Source organism: Aythya marila (assembly GCF_965140915.1).
Source record: "Aythya marila genome assembly, chromosome: 1".
In the NCBI taxonomy this organism is placed as follows: Eukaryota; Metazoa; Chordata; class Aves; order Anseriformes; family Anatidae; genus Aythya; species Aythya marila.
Window position 1 is genome coordinate 152606835 of NC_139042.1, and position 19211 is coordinate 152626045.

Genomic DNA, 19211 nt, shown 5'->3' on the forward strand with positions numbered 1-19211 from the left:
ATAAAAAATAAAACGAGGCCTTTTTAGTGCAACAGATTGTGTATCCCACGGCCATGAATAATTTGGCTGCTTTTCTCACCGGGGCCCACAGCGTGGGGAGCTGGTGCATGGATGGAAGGAGGAGGAGATGTGAAGATGCAGCAGAGGATAGAAAATGGCTACCAAGCACTTTTATTTTATTATTATTTTTTTTTTCCCCAGGAGCTGAGCCACACTCCTCAGCATATGACTGCCCACGCTTAGGGGAGCAAGCACACTTTGCCAGAGGAGCTAAGCAGAAGGTGGGTGGTGTCACTGGTGGCTCAGCGTTGGCTTCTGAGGCTGAGCCTGCAGGCGTGGATGGCTTGGCACCAGGGTCCCGGGCTCAGAGAGGAAACAAGAGGGTGGAGGAGTCACAGGGACAAGTGTTGTCGGTCAGGGAGGTGGTGGCTGTACTGGTGGTGGAGGGATTAGCTAAATGTCTTCATCTTGGTTATTTTTGCCATCCCTTCCCACCCTTCCTCTGCTCTCTGGCCTGGCTGAGGCCTGCCTCCTCACCTGAAGCCCTGCTACAGTCCTTTCCCAAACTCAGGTGTCCTGCACTCTGTTCCCCTGACCTCTGCCAGACCTTCGCTTCTCCCCATGCAATCTTTGGGTGACCTTGTCTCGTGCTTCCTCACAAAGTCATTCTGTTCACTCCATCCTCAGCTACTGCAGCTTGTTCTGCTTCCCAGTTCAGAGCTTTGTCCTCTGAGCCAGCACCCATGCCCCAAGCCATCCCTTCACACCTCATGACTTCTCTCAAGTGACCTGTGAGACTTTTTTGATCACCCAGCCAGCTCTTGTCACTGACCCTCCACAGACTGCCTCCTCCAGCATCTCCTGAGCTAAGGGAGGCATGTATCCTCCTGATGGGTCCCTCCCTTCCATTCCTCTAAATTATTTGTGGAGGGATGTGCCCATGACCAAGGGCACTGGTATGAGAATGTAGCTTAGCAACAACATTCATGGAGAAGTTCAAGGTGCTGGGACAGACACTTAGCAGAGCCTGCAGGAGTGAAGCCAAAGTGAATGGAGAGACCTTCATCCCACCTGCCTTTGTACGTTGCTGCTCCTCCAGCCTGCGCACTCAGAGCCACCAACAGCTTTCCTCCAACATCACACACAGAAGCAAGCTCTCCCCCAGCACTCACAGTGACACACGTCCTCTCACACTCTTACACAACTAGTCACACACTCACACACACTCACATTGCCATATGTACTTGCATACTTTCACACACAGCCACCTTCGTGCACATGCAGACACATCATTTCTTCCCCATCCAGAGCCAAATACGCTCTCATTTCCCACAAGAACCATCACTTTGTAGTATTTCCCAGACTTCTGCATCCATAAATCTCACACACTGGAGATCTCCCAAGCCCCCTCTGCTCCCTTTTTCTGCTGATACATGCTTTGATCTCCTGTACCAGTCAAACATTGCTCCGTACAGAGATCAGAAGCACTGTGTATTCCCAGGAGAGCCAAATCTATAGCATCCCCCCTCCTCTTAACACACAGAGTGGCTTTGCTCAGTTGGCCTTTAAGTCCAAAGGATTTTTTGTTTATTTACAGTCAGGCGGAGGAAGAGGAAAAGGGAAAGGGTGTTTCAGTTTGTAATAAACCTTGCTTCCAACCCATGCCTTGCCAAGTTCTTTTCTACCCTTCTTACATCATCCACCAGGGTGCAGAGTCACCAGGAAAACCTGAAGTTTGCAGAGTTCAGGAAAGAAACATCCCATTTGCTCTCCCAGGTAATTCTCATCAGCCTGCCCAGAGTCCATGAGAACTCTGGAAAGAAAGAGCAGGATTTGAGCAGTCAGCGTGGTCTCCAGCCAGAAGCAGTGCAGGAGCTGTCCCTAAGACTTGCTGGAGAGCTAGAGAAGGGTCAGCCATTCATGCAAATGGCTGGCGGGTCTTAGCTGCAGAGAGTTTTCCTTGCTGTTCTTCCTTCAGGGCAAACTGCTTCTCATGTTCATAAGCTTTTTCCACAAGCTCATGGAGTCCTCTTCATCCTTAAGCATAATCTTGATCTTTAATATTCCCTTGTATTGACCTTGCCCATTGCATTTGAGGTGGAACAGCACAGAGGGTGAAGGGGATCCCACCTCTCAATGTCTCTTTCCCCTGCACCGTCCCTTTCATCATAAATAACTGACGTGCAGCTTGTTGCTCTTCTCAGAGCCCACAGGCTGCTCAGGGAGTGGTTTTTGCTCATTGCTCTCTCCTGCCCCGCTGCATAGCGGGCGTTCCTGCCTGTCATTGCCGTTCTGGGCAATCTTGCTGATCTCCCCCTCTTCCCCTTCATCATCCATCTTCTCTGGTGGACCTGCCGGTACTTCTTGGCTCTGGACTCGGCGGGATGGCCTGAAGATGGCCCTTCGGAAGCCCTGCTTGAAGCGGTAGGAGAGGAAGCCGTAGATGATAGGGTTGGCACAGCTGTTGGCGTACGGCAGCACCACCACGAGGAAGTAGACACCGAAGAGGGATGGCTCCTCTGGCAGTGGGCAAACGACATTGATTATGTTGAGGACGTAGAAGGGCAGCCAGCAGAGGACGAAGACGGCCACGACGGCCACCACCATGCGAGTCACTCTGCGCTCTGAAAGCTTGTGCTTGGAGGACAGAGCCCTCACCCGCCTGCCGGAGGAGCGGACCTTCACGACGATGAGGAGATAGCAGAGACAAATCACCAGCAGCGGCCCGAAGAAGCCCAGGGTGGCAGTATAGACGATGAAGCCAGCTCTCCACACCGAGGCAGGTTCTGGCCACTGGATGTGGCATGTGCTCATGCCTAAGGGGACGTCTGAGAAGACCACCACGGGTAGCACCACTACGGATGACAGCATCCACACGGTCGCGCTCACGGCCTTGGCTACCCGTGCTGTCCGCCATTTGGAGGACTTCCCCGGGTGGACCACGGCCAGGTAGCGGTCCACGCTCATCACCGTCAGGCAGAAGATGCTGGTGAACTGGTTGATAGCATCCACGGCCATCACCAGGCGGCACATGAAGGACCCAAACGGCCAGTAGGACAGGGCATTTTGTGCGGCCAGGAACGGCAGGCCCAGCATGAAGAGCTCATCGGCTAGGGCCAGGTTGAGGATGTAGACGTTGGTCACCGACTCGCTCACCGAGTGCCGCAAGACCACGTAAATGACCAGGGAGTTCCCGACCAGCCCCACCACGCAGACAATGAGGTAGACCAAGGGGATGAGGACACCGCTGAAAACCACACCAGGGCTGGCGGTGGTGGAGCTGTTGGCGGTGGTGAAGCCTGCCCAGCTACCAGAGGCATTCCCCTCCTCTGACACTGCCGGTGTGGGGAGGCTGAAAGTAGAAGTGTCCATAGCAGAGGCAGGGCAGAGGGCAAGGGGAGGTCTCCCTGCAGGATCAGTCAGCAACCTGCAGGTGAGAAGAGGAGAAGAAAGGGTATTTACACTGGGGATACGACAGCTGAACAATTAACAGTTAATGGGTGTGGGGAGTCAAGGTGGGTTTGTGGATGCTGGCAGCCACGGGAACACGTGGGACAAAAACGATCCCATCCAGACCTGGGAGGCACAGTGGGCATGGAGGGATAAACAGGGATGTGTGGTCAGTAGGTCTTCTCCTCCAGGGGAAGATCCTCAGGGAAAGAACCATGCAGTAGGTTTGGTACAGGGAGAGTCGCTCTTTTGTGTCATGCTAGTTTGAAAGTAAAGTAAGAGATAGATTATTTTGGGTACTCCAAGAGGGATCAACCCATTTCTCTCTCTCGTCTTTCTGTCATTTTCTCTCTCTCCTTCTGCACCCTGCAACACACTGCTAATGGAAGGGGCTCTGCCTGCCCCAACTGTTCACAACACCAAAGCCGTGTCCCAGCCCTCCTAATGTGGGTTGCCCAATTGCCCGTCACATCAGGGTTTGGCATGGAAACAGCACTCTCAGCTCACTCAGGGAGAGCTTTGAGCAAACAAGCTCTCAGCTCTCCACCAGCTCTCTGCTGACACTGGGTGAGAAGTTGCAGGGAGAGAAGAGACAGATAAGGGAAGGACATGCCTTTTGTCTATAGTCAGGGCTCCAGACAAGTAACAGTGTCCAGCATATACTCCAGACCAGAGACACCCTGACATACCTTATGCAGGGGAGACGTGTGATGCTTTCCCAATCACTCCAGCTCTGGCAGAATTTTCTGGACTGGCAGGGTCACCGTCTTGATGCACCAGCTCCTTGGGAATGATGATGACTTGGTGGAAGAGTACAGGGACCCTGAGGCTCACCTTTACACATCCCGACAGATCTCTTAGGGCCCTGAAGCTCCTTTGTTCTTGAAAGGAAACCTGGGGATCTCAAAGGAAAGGACTCCCAATATTAACAACCTTTAGGTGGCCAGAAACACTCCAGAAACTTTTCTCAAAGACAGGATTTTACAAAGCATCCCAACATTATTCACACATGTCTTGATAGTACAGCTTTTTGTCTTTTTTGTTGATGTCATTCAGCTTCTGGGTACCTCAGGGGAGATCTGCGTTTTGGATGGATCCCTTGAATATCAGATAGGCAAACCCATCAGACTCCACAAATGTACCAAATCTTATGCTGAAATAACCTCATCTGATATGTCCTACTAAAAGACAACTGGGCAACTCTATCTTAAGCCCATTCTTATTGGCTATTGCATAAACATTTTATGCTATACTTCAATGGGCTTTGAAGGACTGGAATTGTTTAGGATTTTTTTTCATGTGCCTTGGGCTGTGAAGCACTGTCTTGATGGAAGACCATCTCTTGGGGTCCAGCAGTACTGGGTTGACCCACACATCATGAGTGGATGCAATAAATAAGCAGAGTAGGAAATGATTTGATACTCAGTTTCTAAGCTCCAGGATCTTTCCTCTGATGTTTTTTCCACTGCTGTTCCAGTGACGCATGTGCCCATTAGCTCTTGCTGGAAAGGGGAGGGCAGTGGCTGCTCTAGGGAGAAAGATCCCTGTGAAAGGTGGCAGAAACCAGAACAATGTGTTCATAAAAAAGATGATCCTCTAAAATGTGAGGACATCATTAGGAACTCCTGTGGATGTTCCTCCTTCATGCACATGAATTTCCATAAAGACATTTGGAGAAGATCCCCATGGATGTCAGATATGGATAAGGACGCTCATGCTGGGGTGAAAAGCATGTGGGGAAGTGTCTGGGGTCTAGACCTCAAAGCTGGTGGCTCAGGCTGTTTAGCAGTACATTAAAGCCAGTTTCAGAAGTCCAAAAGCCCTACCAAAAATGCAAAAGCATACATCACAAAACACAGATTTGCTATAAACTCATTCTCCTGCTCAAACAGCTATGGTAGAGAAACTTTGTCTTTTAGCAGGCGTGGTCTGTCTGCGCCCCTCTAACTTTTTCAAGTACCATCTACCAACTCAAGCTCCACAGCAGATATTCTGGCTGGTTTTAAAGAACAACCACAGGACATCAGTGCCTCATTTGGGTCGGATCCACGCTGCTGGCTGCTTTGGCAGCACCCACGTAGGTAGAAAGTGGTGAGGAAAATTGGCTTCAGACCGAAAGCGTGCATCTGCTTGGGGTCTGTCCCTAGAGGTGTGAACAGCACCTGTTGCAAGAGGCTTGGGATCTCCTAACAGCTGCTGCTATAATGCTCCTGGCCCATACAGCTGGAGAACAGGGGTGGGCAGAGAGGTAAGGAGGGGCAGGGAATTAGTGCCACTGCTATTTTTAGGGAAAAAAAAAATAATAATAATATATTTTTTTCTATATTTCTGCACTGTTTGGGAGGAGGCAGGGGATGCTAAAACCTGGTTGCAAAACAGGACAAAAAGCTGGGAGAGACCGCTGAGCCCAGCAACTTGCAAGCCCCTTGCCACCCTCCCCTCCTGCCCACCTTGTTTCCCGTGGTCCCATCCCGGCTCAGGACGGCTGCTGCCTCCCTGCAGGGCTGAGCAAGACGGTGTGGGCCAGGCTGTGCTGGCAGAGCAGGGGGGTCAGCAAGCTTCTTTGGGACTCGGAGTTAACTTCTGCGTGGACTCATGCCCGCGGGAGACAGCCGGGAAGAGCGGGTGCCCGCCGGGTACTTACGTGTCGTTGGGACGCACGCTTTCCTCTGCTCCACCGGGAGAATCCGTGTCATAGTTTTCCCCTTCCCCTTGCTTTCTTAAAAGCAACTGAGCACAGCAGTCCCAGGAGGGAGCGAGTCCTAAAATGTCCCATCAGCAGAGAGGCACGTCCTCCTCCCTGGGCCTGCCCATCGCCCCTCTCTGCCTGCTGCTTGGACTTCGCCTCCTCAGCCCCAGGACCCACTCATGGGGGGGACGTGGCCGTGAAGGGATGCCAGACCCCTTATCCCCACGTTGGTGGCTCAGCGGACCCCGGTCCCTTGTCCATCTGCAGGAGAAGGGGGCTCAGAGGCTGGGGGTGGCAGATGGAGAGGGGTGGCAGCTGCTGGGGGACGGATCCTGGCGACCAATGGGCGCCAGGCGCAGGAGCAGCAGCAGGAGAATGGGAATGAAAGGATGAGCGATAGGGCATGGGAAGAGGGAGAAAGGGAGGGGAGCGACCGGGATGGAGAGGGGAAAGGGGGAGAGAGAGACCAGGGGAAAGAGAGGAGAGAGGGGAGAGCGCAGGGAAGGGGGTGGGAGGCAGCGATGGAGGAGCGGGGTGGAAGGAGGAGGGAGCCGGGGGGAGTGGAGGGGAGATGAGGGAAGAAAGGGATGCAGAGAGCAGCTGTGTGGTGGGAGAGTGGCGTGGCGGGGGGGATTCAGCTCCGCCAGGACCTCCTCTGTGAGGGGTGATGGCGGTGCAAAGCGCTGTGGAAATGCCCCCCTCCCCGGGAGCTCCCTGCTGCCAGCATCTTGCAGGCAGGGACCGGTGCTGTGCGGAGCTGCAGGCTGACAGCAAAGCCCTGTGGCTGGCAAGATGCTCAGAGGCAGGGGTGGTGTTGAGCACACAGATCCTGCTGCCCTCTGCTCTGCCCCTCGAGCATCTCCGGCGGGGGGCAGATGGGCAAATAGGGGGCTGTCTGTCTCAGCTTTCTCCCTCCCCTGGCTCCCTGCAGAATCTCGTCTTTTACACCTCCTTTGGGGAAGAAAAAAAAAACCAACAAAACACACACACAAAACTAATTAGCCCCAAACTCTCCCATCTGTTTTAATCTGTGCTGCAAAGGGTGGACCCAGAAGAAATGGGGCAGGGCAAGAAATTCAGCTCATTTGTAACTGGACTTCTCCAGGAAGGAAATTAGGATTTCCCCATCCCATTCCCTGCTCTGAGTGCTTCCCTATACTCCTCACTCCCTCCCTGCCCTGCAGCCTACAGCGATGACTCCCTGTACTGTGCAGTCACACAGCTCTTGGCATTTGGCACTGCTCTTACGAGCATTTGAGCTCCTAGAGCCAATTCCAGCCTCAGCACAAGCAGGGAGTATCTCTGTTAGAAGAACATAGCCATGGGCTAAAACCTGGGCTTCCATAACCTCTGGTGCGATTTTATGTCCAGCCAGTGTAGCTCGAAGGTGAACAGGTGAATGCAGGTTAGAAAACTGCCAGGACACCTCTGCTGGGGTCTTGGCCACATGCTCTATGGAGCCACAGCAGAGATGAGTTCTCACTGGGGAAGAAATGGCATGGGCAGCACCCAGTGGTTGTCTTTGTCATGGCAGGGCCGTGTCCACGCACCACGCGGAGAGCCCAAGGGCTCGTGTCTCAAAACAGCCACGCAACAGCAGAGGCCTGCCCACGCCAGCTAACCTTTGCAGGACGTGTTAGCATACGCACAGTCACAGGACCACAACTTCCATTTCTCCAGCTTGCTTCCTCAATGCCTGGAGTCCTGCCCCGTTCTCAGCCTCAGGCAGCTCCACCGGTGGTTGTGCAAGCTGCTCGAGCTGTGTTGGAAGGGGAGCTCAGCTCGTGCCCCTCCACAGATTAACCAATTTTGCTTCATGCATATGGAAAGCCTCTCCTCCCTCTGCATTGATGCATGGGATAGAAGACAGAGCATTGAACACACTGAAGAGGTAAAAGCTTTGAAACTGGAGGCAGAGTAACAACTTGCTGGGAATTCAGTGGTTTGGGTGATGTTTGCAAGGTTTTAGGGAGGATGGGTCCCAGTCTCAAGGGCTTTCTGTCCCTTGCCCACCCACAGGTATGTACCCTCACCTGAGACTTGTGCTCCTGTGGAGTGGTGCTGGCACAATCTGCATTACCCCTGTGTGGGGCTTGGGCAATTCGTCTGTCAGCTCACATGCAATGCAGTCATTTGTGGAACTCGCTGCCGCAGGATGTCCTCCAGGGTGGCTTTGCAGGTACCAGCAGATAGTGTCTCCTATCACTGAACTGCTGTAGGCAGATCCAGCCATGAATTGCACTCGCACAAGTTTCCCCAGCAGCAGGGTACTTTGGGGGCTGTGCTGTGGCAGGTTGATGCTGACACAACCCACGCCACCCCTCGGTGCAGGACGCAGCCTGGGAAGCTCAGCGGCAGCGCTGCAGCGAGGAGAGGCGAGCTGGCTCCACTCCACGGCTTCCCCGTGCCCTCCCAGGACTGCAGGATTTTGCAGTGCCAATCATTTCACCCGGAGCCCTCCTCCCACCTGCAAGCGGTGGTGGTGGCAGCCACCCTGTAGCACTTCTGACTCTCGAGTCCCTGCAATGCATCAGCAAAGGCAGGTGCTCACAGCTGCCAGATCCATCGTACCGCTGGGACCACTCTCTCCGGCTTAATTTTAGTGACTCGGAGGCAATTTGTCTGGACTGGTGACTCATTCCTCTCTCGCGCTCTCTTTTTCTTTTTTTTTTTTTTTCCCTCCCCCTTCCTGTTCTCGCTCTGCCTGTGCCTGACGGCGTGAGCAAGTGCGGGTACCGATATGACCGCCTATGACGCCAGCTGAGGAGCGTTCGTGCAGAAATGTTTTGGTGGAAGGGTTTCCCCAGCACCCTGCAGGGACAGCCACTGCAGAGAGCAGTCCGAGTAAGGGTGTTCCCTCCCAAAGCTTGCAGAAGAGGCAACGCTTTGCTAGGGGAGGAGGAAACTTTTTCAAGTGGACATGCGGAGCCTGAGAAGGGCAAAAGCCAAGGTGTGATCACCCTGCTGACACCGTGTTTGCAATTTCTGGGCTCCCCAGAACCAAGCTCAGAGTGGTCCCACCTGGGTATCCCCTTCCAAAGGAGGGTTATGGCTAACGGGTGCCTCCAAATGTTGCTCACTGCTGTCCCGCTGTCCCCTGAGCTGCGACACACCAGAGGCATGGCAAGGACGTACGGTCTTTTTATTGGGTCCTACTCACTACGTTGTGACTTCAGGATGAGGAAAGGAAGGGGCAGCCGGGGCGTGGGGCAGTTGTGCAAAAGGTCGAACCAGTGCTACAGACCCACAACAGTCTTTCAAGCCAGCAGAAGTGAGAAGCGCAGTGACTGCTGGAAGGTACTCAGCTCCGGGATGGTGGAGTCATCGCTTTCCTGCGTGTCGGGCACAGCCTGGCATCAGGACGGGGCCGGGATCTGCAGCCAAAATAAGGACAGGCCTTGTGAAACCCTCTCGGCTGTTCTCCTGCTCTCCCTCCCTTGGCCCCGGCGGTGGTAGGAGAAGGAAGGGGGCCAGGCCCTGGTTGGAAAGCTCTCACTCTTCTCTCTCCTCAGGCTCTGGCCAAAGTTTTGTCTCCTTGAGTTGAAGGGGAAGGGCAGGAAGGGACAATATGAGGAATAAAGGAGTCCTGGGGGTGCAGCTGCTGCTTGCTAATGCACAGCCACACAGAACATCCCCTGAGGTGAGCAGGCTCTGGTAAGAGGAAGGGCCATTTAGGCAATTTCCCATGAATAAGGAACAGCCTTTTTTTTTTTTTTTTTTTTTTTTTTTTTTTGCCTTATTTATAGGCAAAGGCTGTAGCTTTGCATAGCTCACAGCTGGCCATGCCCAGGGCGGTTTGGATGCTGTTCCCTCAGTGGCAGAAAGTGACAGACCGTCCTTTTCTGTGAGGGCAGGGGTAGGAAATCCTGTGCCTCCCTGCACCCAGAGATGGTGGCAAACCTGCACATGTGCAGAAAGGGAGAAGTGGATAAAGGGCCCATGTTCTCCATTCCACCACGTCCTGTCCTGTCCCAAAGCACGACTTCTGTCTCCCTCTTGTTCTCTGAGGGTGACCCATCCCACCAGACGCAGCAGGTCCTAACCATCTGGGTGCAGGAGACGGAAAGGGCCACTGGTATCTTCCCCAAAGATCCCTCTCACACTTACTCTCCTAGAGGAGGCTGCATGCTCGTTTCTTTGTCCGGGTGGGCTGTGGACAGAGGACTGCTCGGATGGCCTCGTCAAACACCGTCTTGAGGCCGCGCTGCGTCAATGCCGAGCATTCGAGGTATTTCACGGAGTCTGTTGGGAGGAAAGCAGGTGCTGTCATGAGGAGAAAGAAGATTGGAGGTATCTGGGAGCTTGCTGTGAAGGGTCCTGACTCAGAAGAGAACCCGTGCAGGAGGAGGAGGAATACCACAGATCACTGAGATGAGGCCTCAAGCATCCGCAGGCTTCAAGTGTCACTCAGTCTGCCTGGCATCAAGCACCCTCAGTGGCATCTTAAACCACCTAGCACCTCCTTTTTGGGACTCTAGGCTCCAGAATTGTCAGAGATCTCGTGCAAGGCACTTGGCTCTTGCCCAAACTGAGTAGACAGGACTTGTGTGACCAAATCCATTAAGCATTGGCAGGACACACTTCACTCACTCAGGCAGTAGTGACTTCAGGGCAAAGCTTTCCAGCTGTACAAGACCAGGGCTTGCCTTTTCCCCACTCCTGTAGTTGAAGCAGAGCCATTGCATGAGTCTGGCTATGATATCCTGGTTGGCCACCCTCTCCTCTAAACTCCCAGTTGAAAACTCCTCCCTTAAGCTGGGTTTCTTCCCCTCTCTGCTCTCTCTGCCTGCTGCATCTGAGGGGTTACCAGGCACAGGCATTGGTGCGTGTCCCAGAACACAGAAGGGGGCTGGTGTCCAGAGATGGGGTGAGATACATGTAGTGTGTGGGGTTGCATGCATAAACCCCGCTTATCAGAGGCAGGAACAGGAAGCTGCAGTTGCAGCTCTTCCTGAGAGATGTTAGAAAACTCAGTCTTCCGCCTATTTCCGGAAGGCCTCTGCCCACAGAGCAGCTGCGGCTTTCACAGAAAAGTATTGGCCCAGATAGAAACAGCAGAGTAAAAGGAGAGCAGGGCATGCAAGTGTGTATTTAGGCACTTGCATATGTGTACTGCATGTGTGTGGAGGGTGGCAGGGGCAGAAGACAGAGGCTTGAGGTGTTGAGGTTTTGTCAAGGAACCCATCTCCTTCCTGAGCCTCCCAAAGTGCATTTTGCCCTTCATGTGTCACCCTATGTTCCTCAGAAATACTTCTAAGGAAGCCACATTAGGCTGAGGGGAAGCCTTTATCTTCTGCCCCTCTCCTTTCAGTAGGCCCAAGATGTTGCCTGCAAGCACATACCAATTTCCTTGGCCAGGGCAAGACCCTGAGGATACGTAATGGGGGATAGCTTCTTCTCCTTCAGCTTCTCAATGGTGTCCTTGTCATCACGAAGATCCAGCTTTGTGCCCACAAGGATAATGGGCGTGCTAGGGCAGTGGTGCCGCACCTCGGGGAACCACTAGCGGGGGAGCAAAATGCCAAAGATGAGAGAGATAACTACACATATAGATATCTAAGGAGAAACAAAGAGGCACGCTTGAAAAAAAAAATCCATCAAGATAGCTGATACCCTGTTCTTCCCCACTGCCCTTCCACCCAGGCACTATACCCTGGCCCAGACCAGCCTGTTTCCAGGTCCATAGGCATAATCTTTCACACGGAGCTCAAAGCATGAATTGAGGCCCTCAGGCACTGAAACATCAGAGCAGGGGAATAGTGAGGGGTGAAAGGAGAGGCGGTGCTGAGCATAGTCTACTAGGCAAAAGCACAAGCTGTTTGCCATCAATCATGGCTCCCTGAAACCCAAGGAGAAACTTGAAAGTTGTAGGAAGGAAATACTATGTTTTAATTCTTTCTGGCTGACACAAAAAAAAGGACATTACCTCTCTGGGTCTAGACATCTCATTAGCAGTTTCCACCCACAGTCACTCTTTTTGCAAGACCAACACCAAGCTCACCCTCCACAACCCTTGAAGGACCAGGATACACCATCTCACCTTAGCACGGACGTTTTCATAAGATGCTGGGCTGACAAGGGAAAAGCAGATCAGGAAAACGTCCTGTAGGCATACAACCAAGATGCAGAGTTAGGATGAGCGCACGGGATTGCTATACAGAAGGCAGGGAAGGGACAGCAAAACTGAGTGGGCACCAAGAAGGGTCATGTTGGGGAAAGCTATCTCTCACTATCTGACACAGTCCAGGCTTCTGCTGATTGTCTCTAGAGGAGAGACGAATATTTGCTCCCCTGACTCATGGTAACCATAGCCACCACTATCAGAAGAGCCAAAATGTTAACTACAAGGATGGGGTTTTTGTGGTAGGCACACTCATCCTCATGGGAAACGGTCTGACAGTGCCCTGTTCATTTCTCATAGAACGTCAGATAGTTTTCAGGACAGAATAATTTTGCCTGCTGCTGAGAAAAAAACTGCATTGAACTCCAAAAGGGCACATTCAGGAGGCAAATAAGGCAGAGGATGTTATCCACATAAGCACTTTTCCTGTGCATGGCAGAAGTTAGACTTCCATTAAAAACAAAACAAAGCCAAACCCCAAAGGCAAACCCTTCAGGGTTATATTTTTTCTATCCAACTTCAGCTATCTTAAACAGGAGTGTCAGGCCCAACATTGCCATACTTCTATAGCCACCAGGGGCTCAGAAGACTTTACCCTACCTGTGCTTGACACATGTCCCATAGTGGGTGCAAGCAAGTTGTTGAGAAATATGCATGTTGAGAAATATGCACTGACTGCAGAAGGAGCCTAGGCAAGCAGCTCCTATCAGGCATCTGACTTTCAGGTGGCTGAACCTAGCTGAAACAAACTGTGCCCTCAATTCCTAGTCCTATTGGTTGCAATGGCAACCTTCAGACCAATGCCTGAGGCAGGAGGGTCTTTCTGCACTTGCCAAGAGACTGCTTGGAACAACACCCTTCAGGGGAGGTGACCTTGAAATCCTAAAATCACACTGACAATGTGGTGAAAAACCGGTGAACACGGTATCTGATAAGAACCATCCATTTGTTCTGTTAGAGGCTTGGGCTTAGTTGAGGCTCCGGTGGATCAAATACGTGTCCACACACCTGATTTCTTGTAAAGGTCAGAGGCCAGCATAGGGGTTCATAGGAATGTGGAAAGCTCCTGCCTCAGCTCCAAAATGCCCTGAGACACTTGGGTTTCATCAGAAGGGCATTTTTTCACCAGAGGTGTGTAAGGCATCTAACCCCACCTTGAAATCGGTGTCAGGTGGACTCAAAAGTATCTTTGAGGATCTGTTTTCTTGCTGAGTTATCCCAGTAATGACATTTAGATGAGGGCTTCAAAACTCCTATAAATGCCTTTTACCTTTAGGGTATCCAGGCACTGTGTATCAACATAAATATTGTCAGAAAAGGGCAAAGAGAGAAGGGAACAATCCCGTCACTGCTGTATGGCAAATGCTGATTTTTCAGCAGGGAAAGGAAACATATCTGAAAGAGGAACAAGGGAGGAGGAGCATGGAATGTGACCCACCGTCTGCGGGTAAGAAAGAGGCCTCAGCCTGTCATAATCCTCTTGTCCAGCAGTATCCCATAGCCCCAGATTTACAGGCTTGCTGTCAACCATCACATTGGCGGAATAGTTATCGAACCTGAAATGCAGAGGCATAAACCATGGCTCAAAAAAATAGAAGAGGGAGCTCTTCCAGTGGGGCAGAAAATTCACTGTGTGTACCCCAGGGCAAAGCGTAGTGATTCCTCTTCTCAGCTCACGTGGCTGATGCTGGTTTCCTGTGAACCTCTATCTGACAGAATTTCCACTCAACATCAACATCCTCCCCATCACCCAGCTGTCCTCAACAGGTGCCTGGCTGCAGCTTCACCTTCTCCATCTTGCACACAGATCAATAAACGTGTGATTCTCCTGCTTATCTCCTCAATGTCCTTCCTACAACCATTCCTACTCTAGTCAAGTCCCCTTGCTTTTCATTTGTGCTCTAAACCACAGATTTATCCTTGAGAGTGGGGAAGAACAACACATGTCTCTGTAACTGTCCCAATGCCCTGCACTCCTCAACATCTCTGCTGGAGCAGAGGTCAATATACCCAGGTGTGCTCCCTTCCTCTTTGAAAGCATAAAATGAAATATTTGAGAACAGCTGTCAGGATTGCATGCTTGGGAACAAAGACATATTGTCAAGAATGGCTTTTACATCCATAGAGGTGTTCTGCCCTGGGTTCTCGGAAAATTTTCTTTCCTTTTCTTTTTGGTGTATCTTTTCATAAGCTTCATAAAGAAAAACAGAGATGGGAAGGAACCAATGCAAAGACCTTTTGAATGTGCTCATGGCACACACTGCCTTTGTAAGATAAGCCATACTGCCCAGGGGCATAAAATGGCCTCCGTTCCCCATCTCCAGCCACAAATCTCAGGCATAAAGATAAATGGTCTGTGGCCCACAAAACACACGTACGCTTCATGGCCACCTGCCAGGAAGGGATGATGTCCTTGCAAAAACCAGATTGAGGTGAGATGGGTTCTTGTTGCCACAATTATTATTGCAGCTTCCGATGCAAATTGGTCTGGGAAAAAAAAGTGAGGCTCTGAGGTTTTTCTGCACCTGAACTGGCAGTGTGACACACTCTTTCTCCCTCCTCAGGGAGCATGTAGTCATACTCCACAGCCCAGTGGTATGGTACGAGTATGCACGGTGTGTGTCTCCAAACATACCCCACGTAATGGGGGGAGAAAAATGCACCTGACCACTCAGCCAAAGGCAGCTGAATTGCATAGTGCTTCTGCTCTGCCATTTATCTGAATCCTGCACTCTTACCACCAGGGTTATCAGGGCCTGCTCCAATGACATTACCTCAAACAAGGAAGGTTTGTAGACCCCTGTCCAGACAGTCATCTTCTCCTGGGTCTGGTCCCATTTTTGTAGCCTGTTGCCTGACTGATTCACCTCGCAAGACTCCACCTGTTACTTGTAAACTTAGCAGGCAGGTAGGGTTGGTTTATGTTTCCCAAATATCCCATTTATACTAGGGTTTTATAAGGCCATTGTGCTGAAAGGTGAATGACAGACCAGAAGTGCAGAGGCACTTTCGTTGGTTTGGCAGCTCTTCCTCTGCTGGCCTGGAGATTGCAACCCAGCCTTCAGAGTGCAGAACAGGTCTTCCTGTACCCTACTTTCCCACCTCCCACCCACCCCAGGACTGTGGATGTGTCACTCACACAGTGGGGATGTATTCTCCTGGGAAGGCATTGGTGGTGTAGCTGATAAGGAGGCAGGTTTTCCCCACAGCTCTGGAAGAGAAAGAAAAAACATAGCAGGGAATAATGGTTGTGCCATCAGTCTTGCTAGGGTGAGATGAGGATGGGGAAATCCTTCCATGCCTCAAAGTTAGCCCTGTTAGGAAACCCCTGGAAGGAGAAACACATTCACAGAACCAGACAACGTGTAGCCATAGGACAGACAATTGGTAGAAAGGAAGACAGGATGTCACCCAGAGCTGTTTGTTGTCTTTGAGCACGAAGGCTTGTTTTTATGGTATGGTACAGAGATCACTCAGCCAAAATGCATCCACTCCGAGCTGGGGGTGAGCCCATTTTCTGGTGCGTGCACGGTGCTGCACACTCACAGCCAGGATATACACGTAGTGACTTGGTGCAGGAGTGTCAGAGCTAAGCTGTCCGTCTGTCTGCAGCCTTGCCCATCTGTACCATCCGTGGGCTGCTGCAAGCTGCAACATCACCGACACCAGAAGCCGCCAGCAGCCAGCAAGGTGCCTCTCCTTGTGGCTGCCTGAGGCTGCCTGTGGTGTTTCTGCGCATGTAGCTTGTGCTTCCTCTCTCCTCAGCCTCCCCCACCCACATGCTGCAGCAGGGTGGAGAGCAAATAAGATGGGGTAGCAGCATAACCCAAGGCTGGGTGAGAGCACTGATGTGACAGAGAAGGGAAACGGGCAGTCGGGCAAGGGGAGGAGGTGTCATGGGCGAGGCGAAGCCTGTGGTGAGGCAAAAAAAAAAAAAAAAAGTAGAGAGAAATTCCAAGAAGATAAAGCAGCCAGGGCAGGTACGGGACAGAGAATCCTTTTTCTGCTCAGCTGTCATTTCTCAGGTCTGTGTGGCCTGGGAAAGCCTGGCCAGGCTTCAGTTTCAGCATGTGCAAAGTAGAAGTGGGAAGAGCAACCTCTGTCCTCAGCCTACAACCACAGTTGCAGGATCAAGGAGATGCCTTTTCTGGGGGAAGAGCCCAAGTCCTTCTGGTGGAGGCACTCCTGCTGGCCATGGACCCATGCTCCAACCTTCTTAGCTGTAACTATGAGGTCTCCCATTGCAGAGCTGTGGCCCTGCATTTTACTGTGCCCTTGACATGCACACTTGGCATCTTCACCCCGGTCACAAGGCACCTGCCCCAGTTGCTGCACTGTGGAGCAGCTGAGGAGGAAACAGAGCTCTTCAACATGCTCTGACTCTTTTTTCCTCCCTCTGCCACCTCCCTTTCTGAGCTCCTCCTCTCTGAGTTCCCTCTTTCCCCAGCTCCCCTGCTTCCCTCTTGTTATAGAGATATTGAAGGAGTGTCATGGAGGCTTCCTGAAACTGTGTGGGGAATGGCTCAGGAGATCTATGGGGTTGGGGGGTGTGAGTTAGTGATGGAAGGGTGAACAGTTCTGAATTAATCTGATTGAACCGAGAGGAATACAAAGTCAGTGAAAGGGTGAAGGTTATAGCAAAGAGAGATGTGGGGTTAGAGATCTGGACACCTGCAGGTTCCTGGGACTGAATTCATGGAGCGCTAGGAGGTCGATGGTATGTGATGGAGAGGCCTATGGGGCCAGAACACCCATGGGAGAACATGAGGGGTTTTAGTTAAGGTCCTGTAGTCAGTAAGGTTGGTCTGTGGCAGGGTGACAGGGAGGTGGCTGGGAGGGAGGTGAAGGGAGGTGAAATGAGACCTCAGAGTGAAGGGGGATGTCTGGACTTCTGTGTCGCAAGATGGAGGGTGGAGAGGTGCAGCATGCAGATAAACAAAACGATGAGGCAGATGACAGATTTAGGAGGGGTTGAAGTGAGAGGGTCTGAGAGCAGGACACGTAGTGGGGTTAGCCTTGTTATGAGGGAACGGTGCCTTGAGGGGTGGTTACAAGAGTTGTGGCAATGGGTGAAGAGGAAGCTGGGGGTTAACAAGGCAATGGTTAAATGCCTGGTGGCGTTATTCATCCAGCTCTAGCTTGCAGCTTTCAGGGGACTTTGCTGAGAGGTAATGATGTTTCTGAGGGGCTGTCTCCTTCCTTCTCCCTTCCCCCAGCCCCTGAAAATATGTCTGACATTTATTGTTATGTTTAAAGACTTCTTCCTCCCCAGGGTAGTTTTGAAGGAGGAAGTGACTGTGGGGAGCAGGGCTGCTGCAAATGTCTTTTCATCTGTTACCTGATAGCTGCCCCAGATAACAGTCTGGCCAGCTCCTAGCTGGGAAATGAATTAACCGACTCCGTGCCAAACGTCCTGCCCACCTGCTGGGCTCTGCTCCCCTCACCCCCTCATCCCACAGGGCAGGGGGACCGTAGACGTGGTCCCCCACACCTCCCTTTTCGTCCCCCTAGATCGAGCCATTTCCAAAGCACACAGGATGTGGGCAGAGCTGCCAAAGTGCTGCGAAGGCCAGGCCAGGCTGCCTCCCCCTCCCAAAGGGGTACATACCTGTGCCCACCTCAGTGCGAGCACCTCCTCCTCCTGGTGCCCACAGAAACCCCTTGCAAATGTTCTCCCCGACACCCTGAGGCAGAGACAAGGTGTCTGAACACGCATACACCAGGATCAGGACCGCAGTGCCCTGTCCTCTCTCAGCCCCAGTGAGCAGATGGCTTTCAAGGAGCCATTTCCCTGCAGGAGGGCACTTGCACCTCTCGGGTTTTCAACCTGACTCCTGCCTACAGGTTGAGCCTGGCAGCGACGCCACCACCTCCTGTGTGTGGGCCAGATCTGCCAAGCCAGTGAAGGACAGCCCCACTTTCCATGCCCGTTTGGAGATGCCCTTCAAAATGCCCTCTCCTCCACCCTCCCCCAGCCTCCCCAGAGGTAAGTTCCTCACCCTGGTGAAGGCACAGAGAGCGAGAAAGGCAACGCGAGGCTGCCAGAGGTCAGCAGCAAGCCTGGGGAAGTCTCCCCAAGCAGTGACCTTCTTCCTCACCCTTTGCCACCACCCCTCCCTCCCTGCACCCACAGAAAAAGAAGGGGGTACGTACCCATCTCCCACCACGACACACTTGATGGCTTGCATGTCCCTGGGCCCGTGGCGGAGGACAGTGCCTGGGGCAAAGGAAAGTCAGGCCAAGGCAAACAGCGGGCAAATGTGAGTTATCAGACCTTGAGCTGAGGCGAGTGGCAGGTTGCAGGGAGGGAGGAAATGGAAGAGGGAACTTTACTCAATCGCCCTCTGGTCCCTCCTCCCCTCCCACCGCCGCCCTGAGCCCAGGCCGTTAGCTGAAGGCGGGGCGTGCTTGACTTTGTGGTTTGGGAGATTATTTCTTTTTTTTCACCCCGTGTGTCTCAACCCACTCCCTTCCTGCCCCATCCCAGCGGACGGCTGGGGGCACCAAACTGCTTTTATACGGGAGATGAACAAAGCTTAGAGAGGGGTGAGAGGCTGGAGGGTGGACTTCCCCCTCCCTCCTTCATCATCCAAACTTTGGAGGAGGTGTAAACAGGCAAGGATGTCTTCAGTAGGACCTGGGGAGGAATGAAGAGCTGGAGCAATGAAGATTTTTCATGTCTTCCCAGAATCCATGCCAACAACAAAACGTCACAAGGAATAATATTTTCTGCAAAAGCTGAACAAGGAACTGAAGTGGCCTCTAGGAAGCAGCAGCCACCCCACAGCTGCCCTGTCCCACCACACTGGTGGCAATAAGGTCCTGTCGCACCTCCCCACCTGCCCCCAGATTGCTAGTACAAAGAAGTATCGGCTCTGTCTACGTGTTTACCATGAAGTGGAGCAAACACATCAGAGGATGAACTGAATATTCTCTCTTCTGCTGCTACTA

The 19211-nt window shown here is 52.3% G+C and overlaps 2 protein-coding genes across 2 annotated transcripts; both read right to left on the reverse strand.

Annotated features, from left to right (window-relative positions):
- Positions 1-1734: 1734 nt before the first annotated feature.
- SSTR3 (somatostatin receptor 3) lies at positions 1735-6117 on the reverse strand. The gene is made up of 3 exons (XM_082751979.1): positions 6095-6117; positions 4140-4344; positions 1735-3427 (listed from the first exon to the last, which is right to left on the reverse strand). Exon 3 carries the CDS (start codon positions 3370-3372, stop codon positions 2167-2169), a length of 1206 nt encoding a protein of 401 aa, XP_082608105.1. The 5' UTR covers positions 3373-3427; positions 4140-4344; positions 6095-6117; the 3' UTR covers positions 1735-2166.
- A 3147-nt stretch (positions 6118-9264) lies between these two features.
- Positions 9265-18593, reverse strand: RAC2 (Rac family small GTPase 2). Its single transcript, XM_082775667.1, has 7 exons — positions 18414-18593; positions 15400-15471; positions 13699-13816; positions 12180-12242; positions 11482-11641; positions 10247-10381; positions 9265-9513 (listed from the first exon to the last, which is right to left on the reverse strand). The coding sequence occupies exons 1-6, from the start codon at positions 18446-18448 to the stop codon at positions 10251-10253; spliced, it is 579 nt and encodes a 192-aa protein (XP_082631793.1). The 5' UTR covers positions 18449-18593; the 3' UTR covers positions 9265-9513; positions 10247-10250.
- Positions 18594-19211: the final 618 nt, after the last annotated feature.

Bases quoted from the DNA above. Each gene is read 5' to 3' on its own strand.
- SSTR3 (XM_082751979.1), bottom strand. From the start codon at position 3,372: ATGGACACTTCTACTTTCAGCCTCCCCACACCGGCAGTGTCAGAGGAG.
- RAC2 (XM_082775667.1), bottom strand. From the start codon at position 18,448: ATGCAAGCCATCAAGTGTGTCGTGGTGGGAGATGG. The intron at 12,243-13,698 runs GTGGGTCACATT...GTATGCCTACAG, and splicing joins CTCTTTCTTACCCGCAGACG to GACGTTTTCCTGATCTGCTT. The intron at 10,382-11,481 runs GTATGTGCTTGC...TCCTCCCAACAG, and splicing joins TGCCCTGGCCAAGGAAATTG to ACTCCGTGAAATACCTCGAA.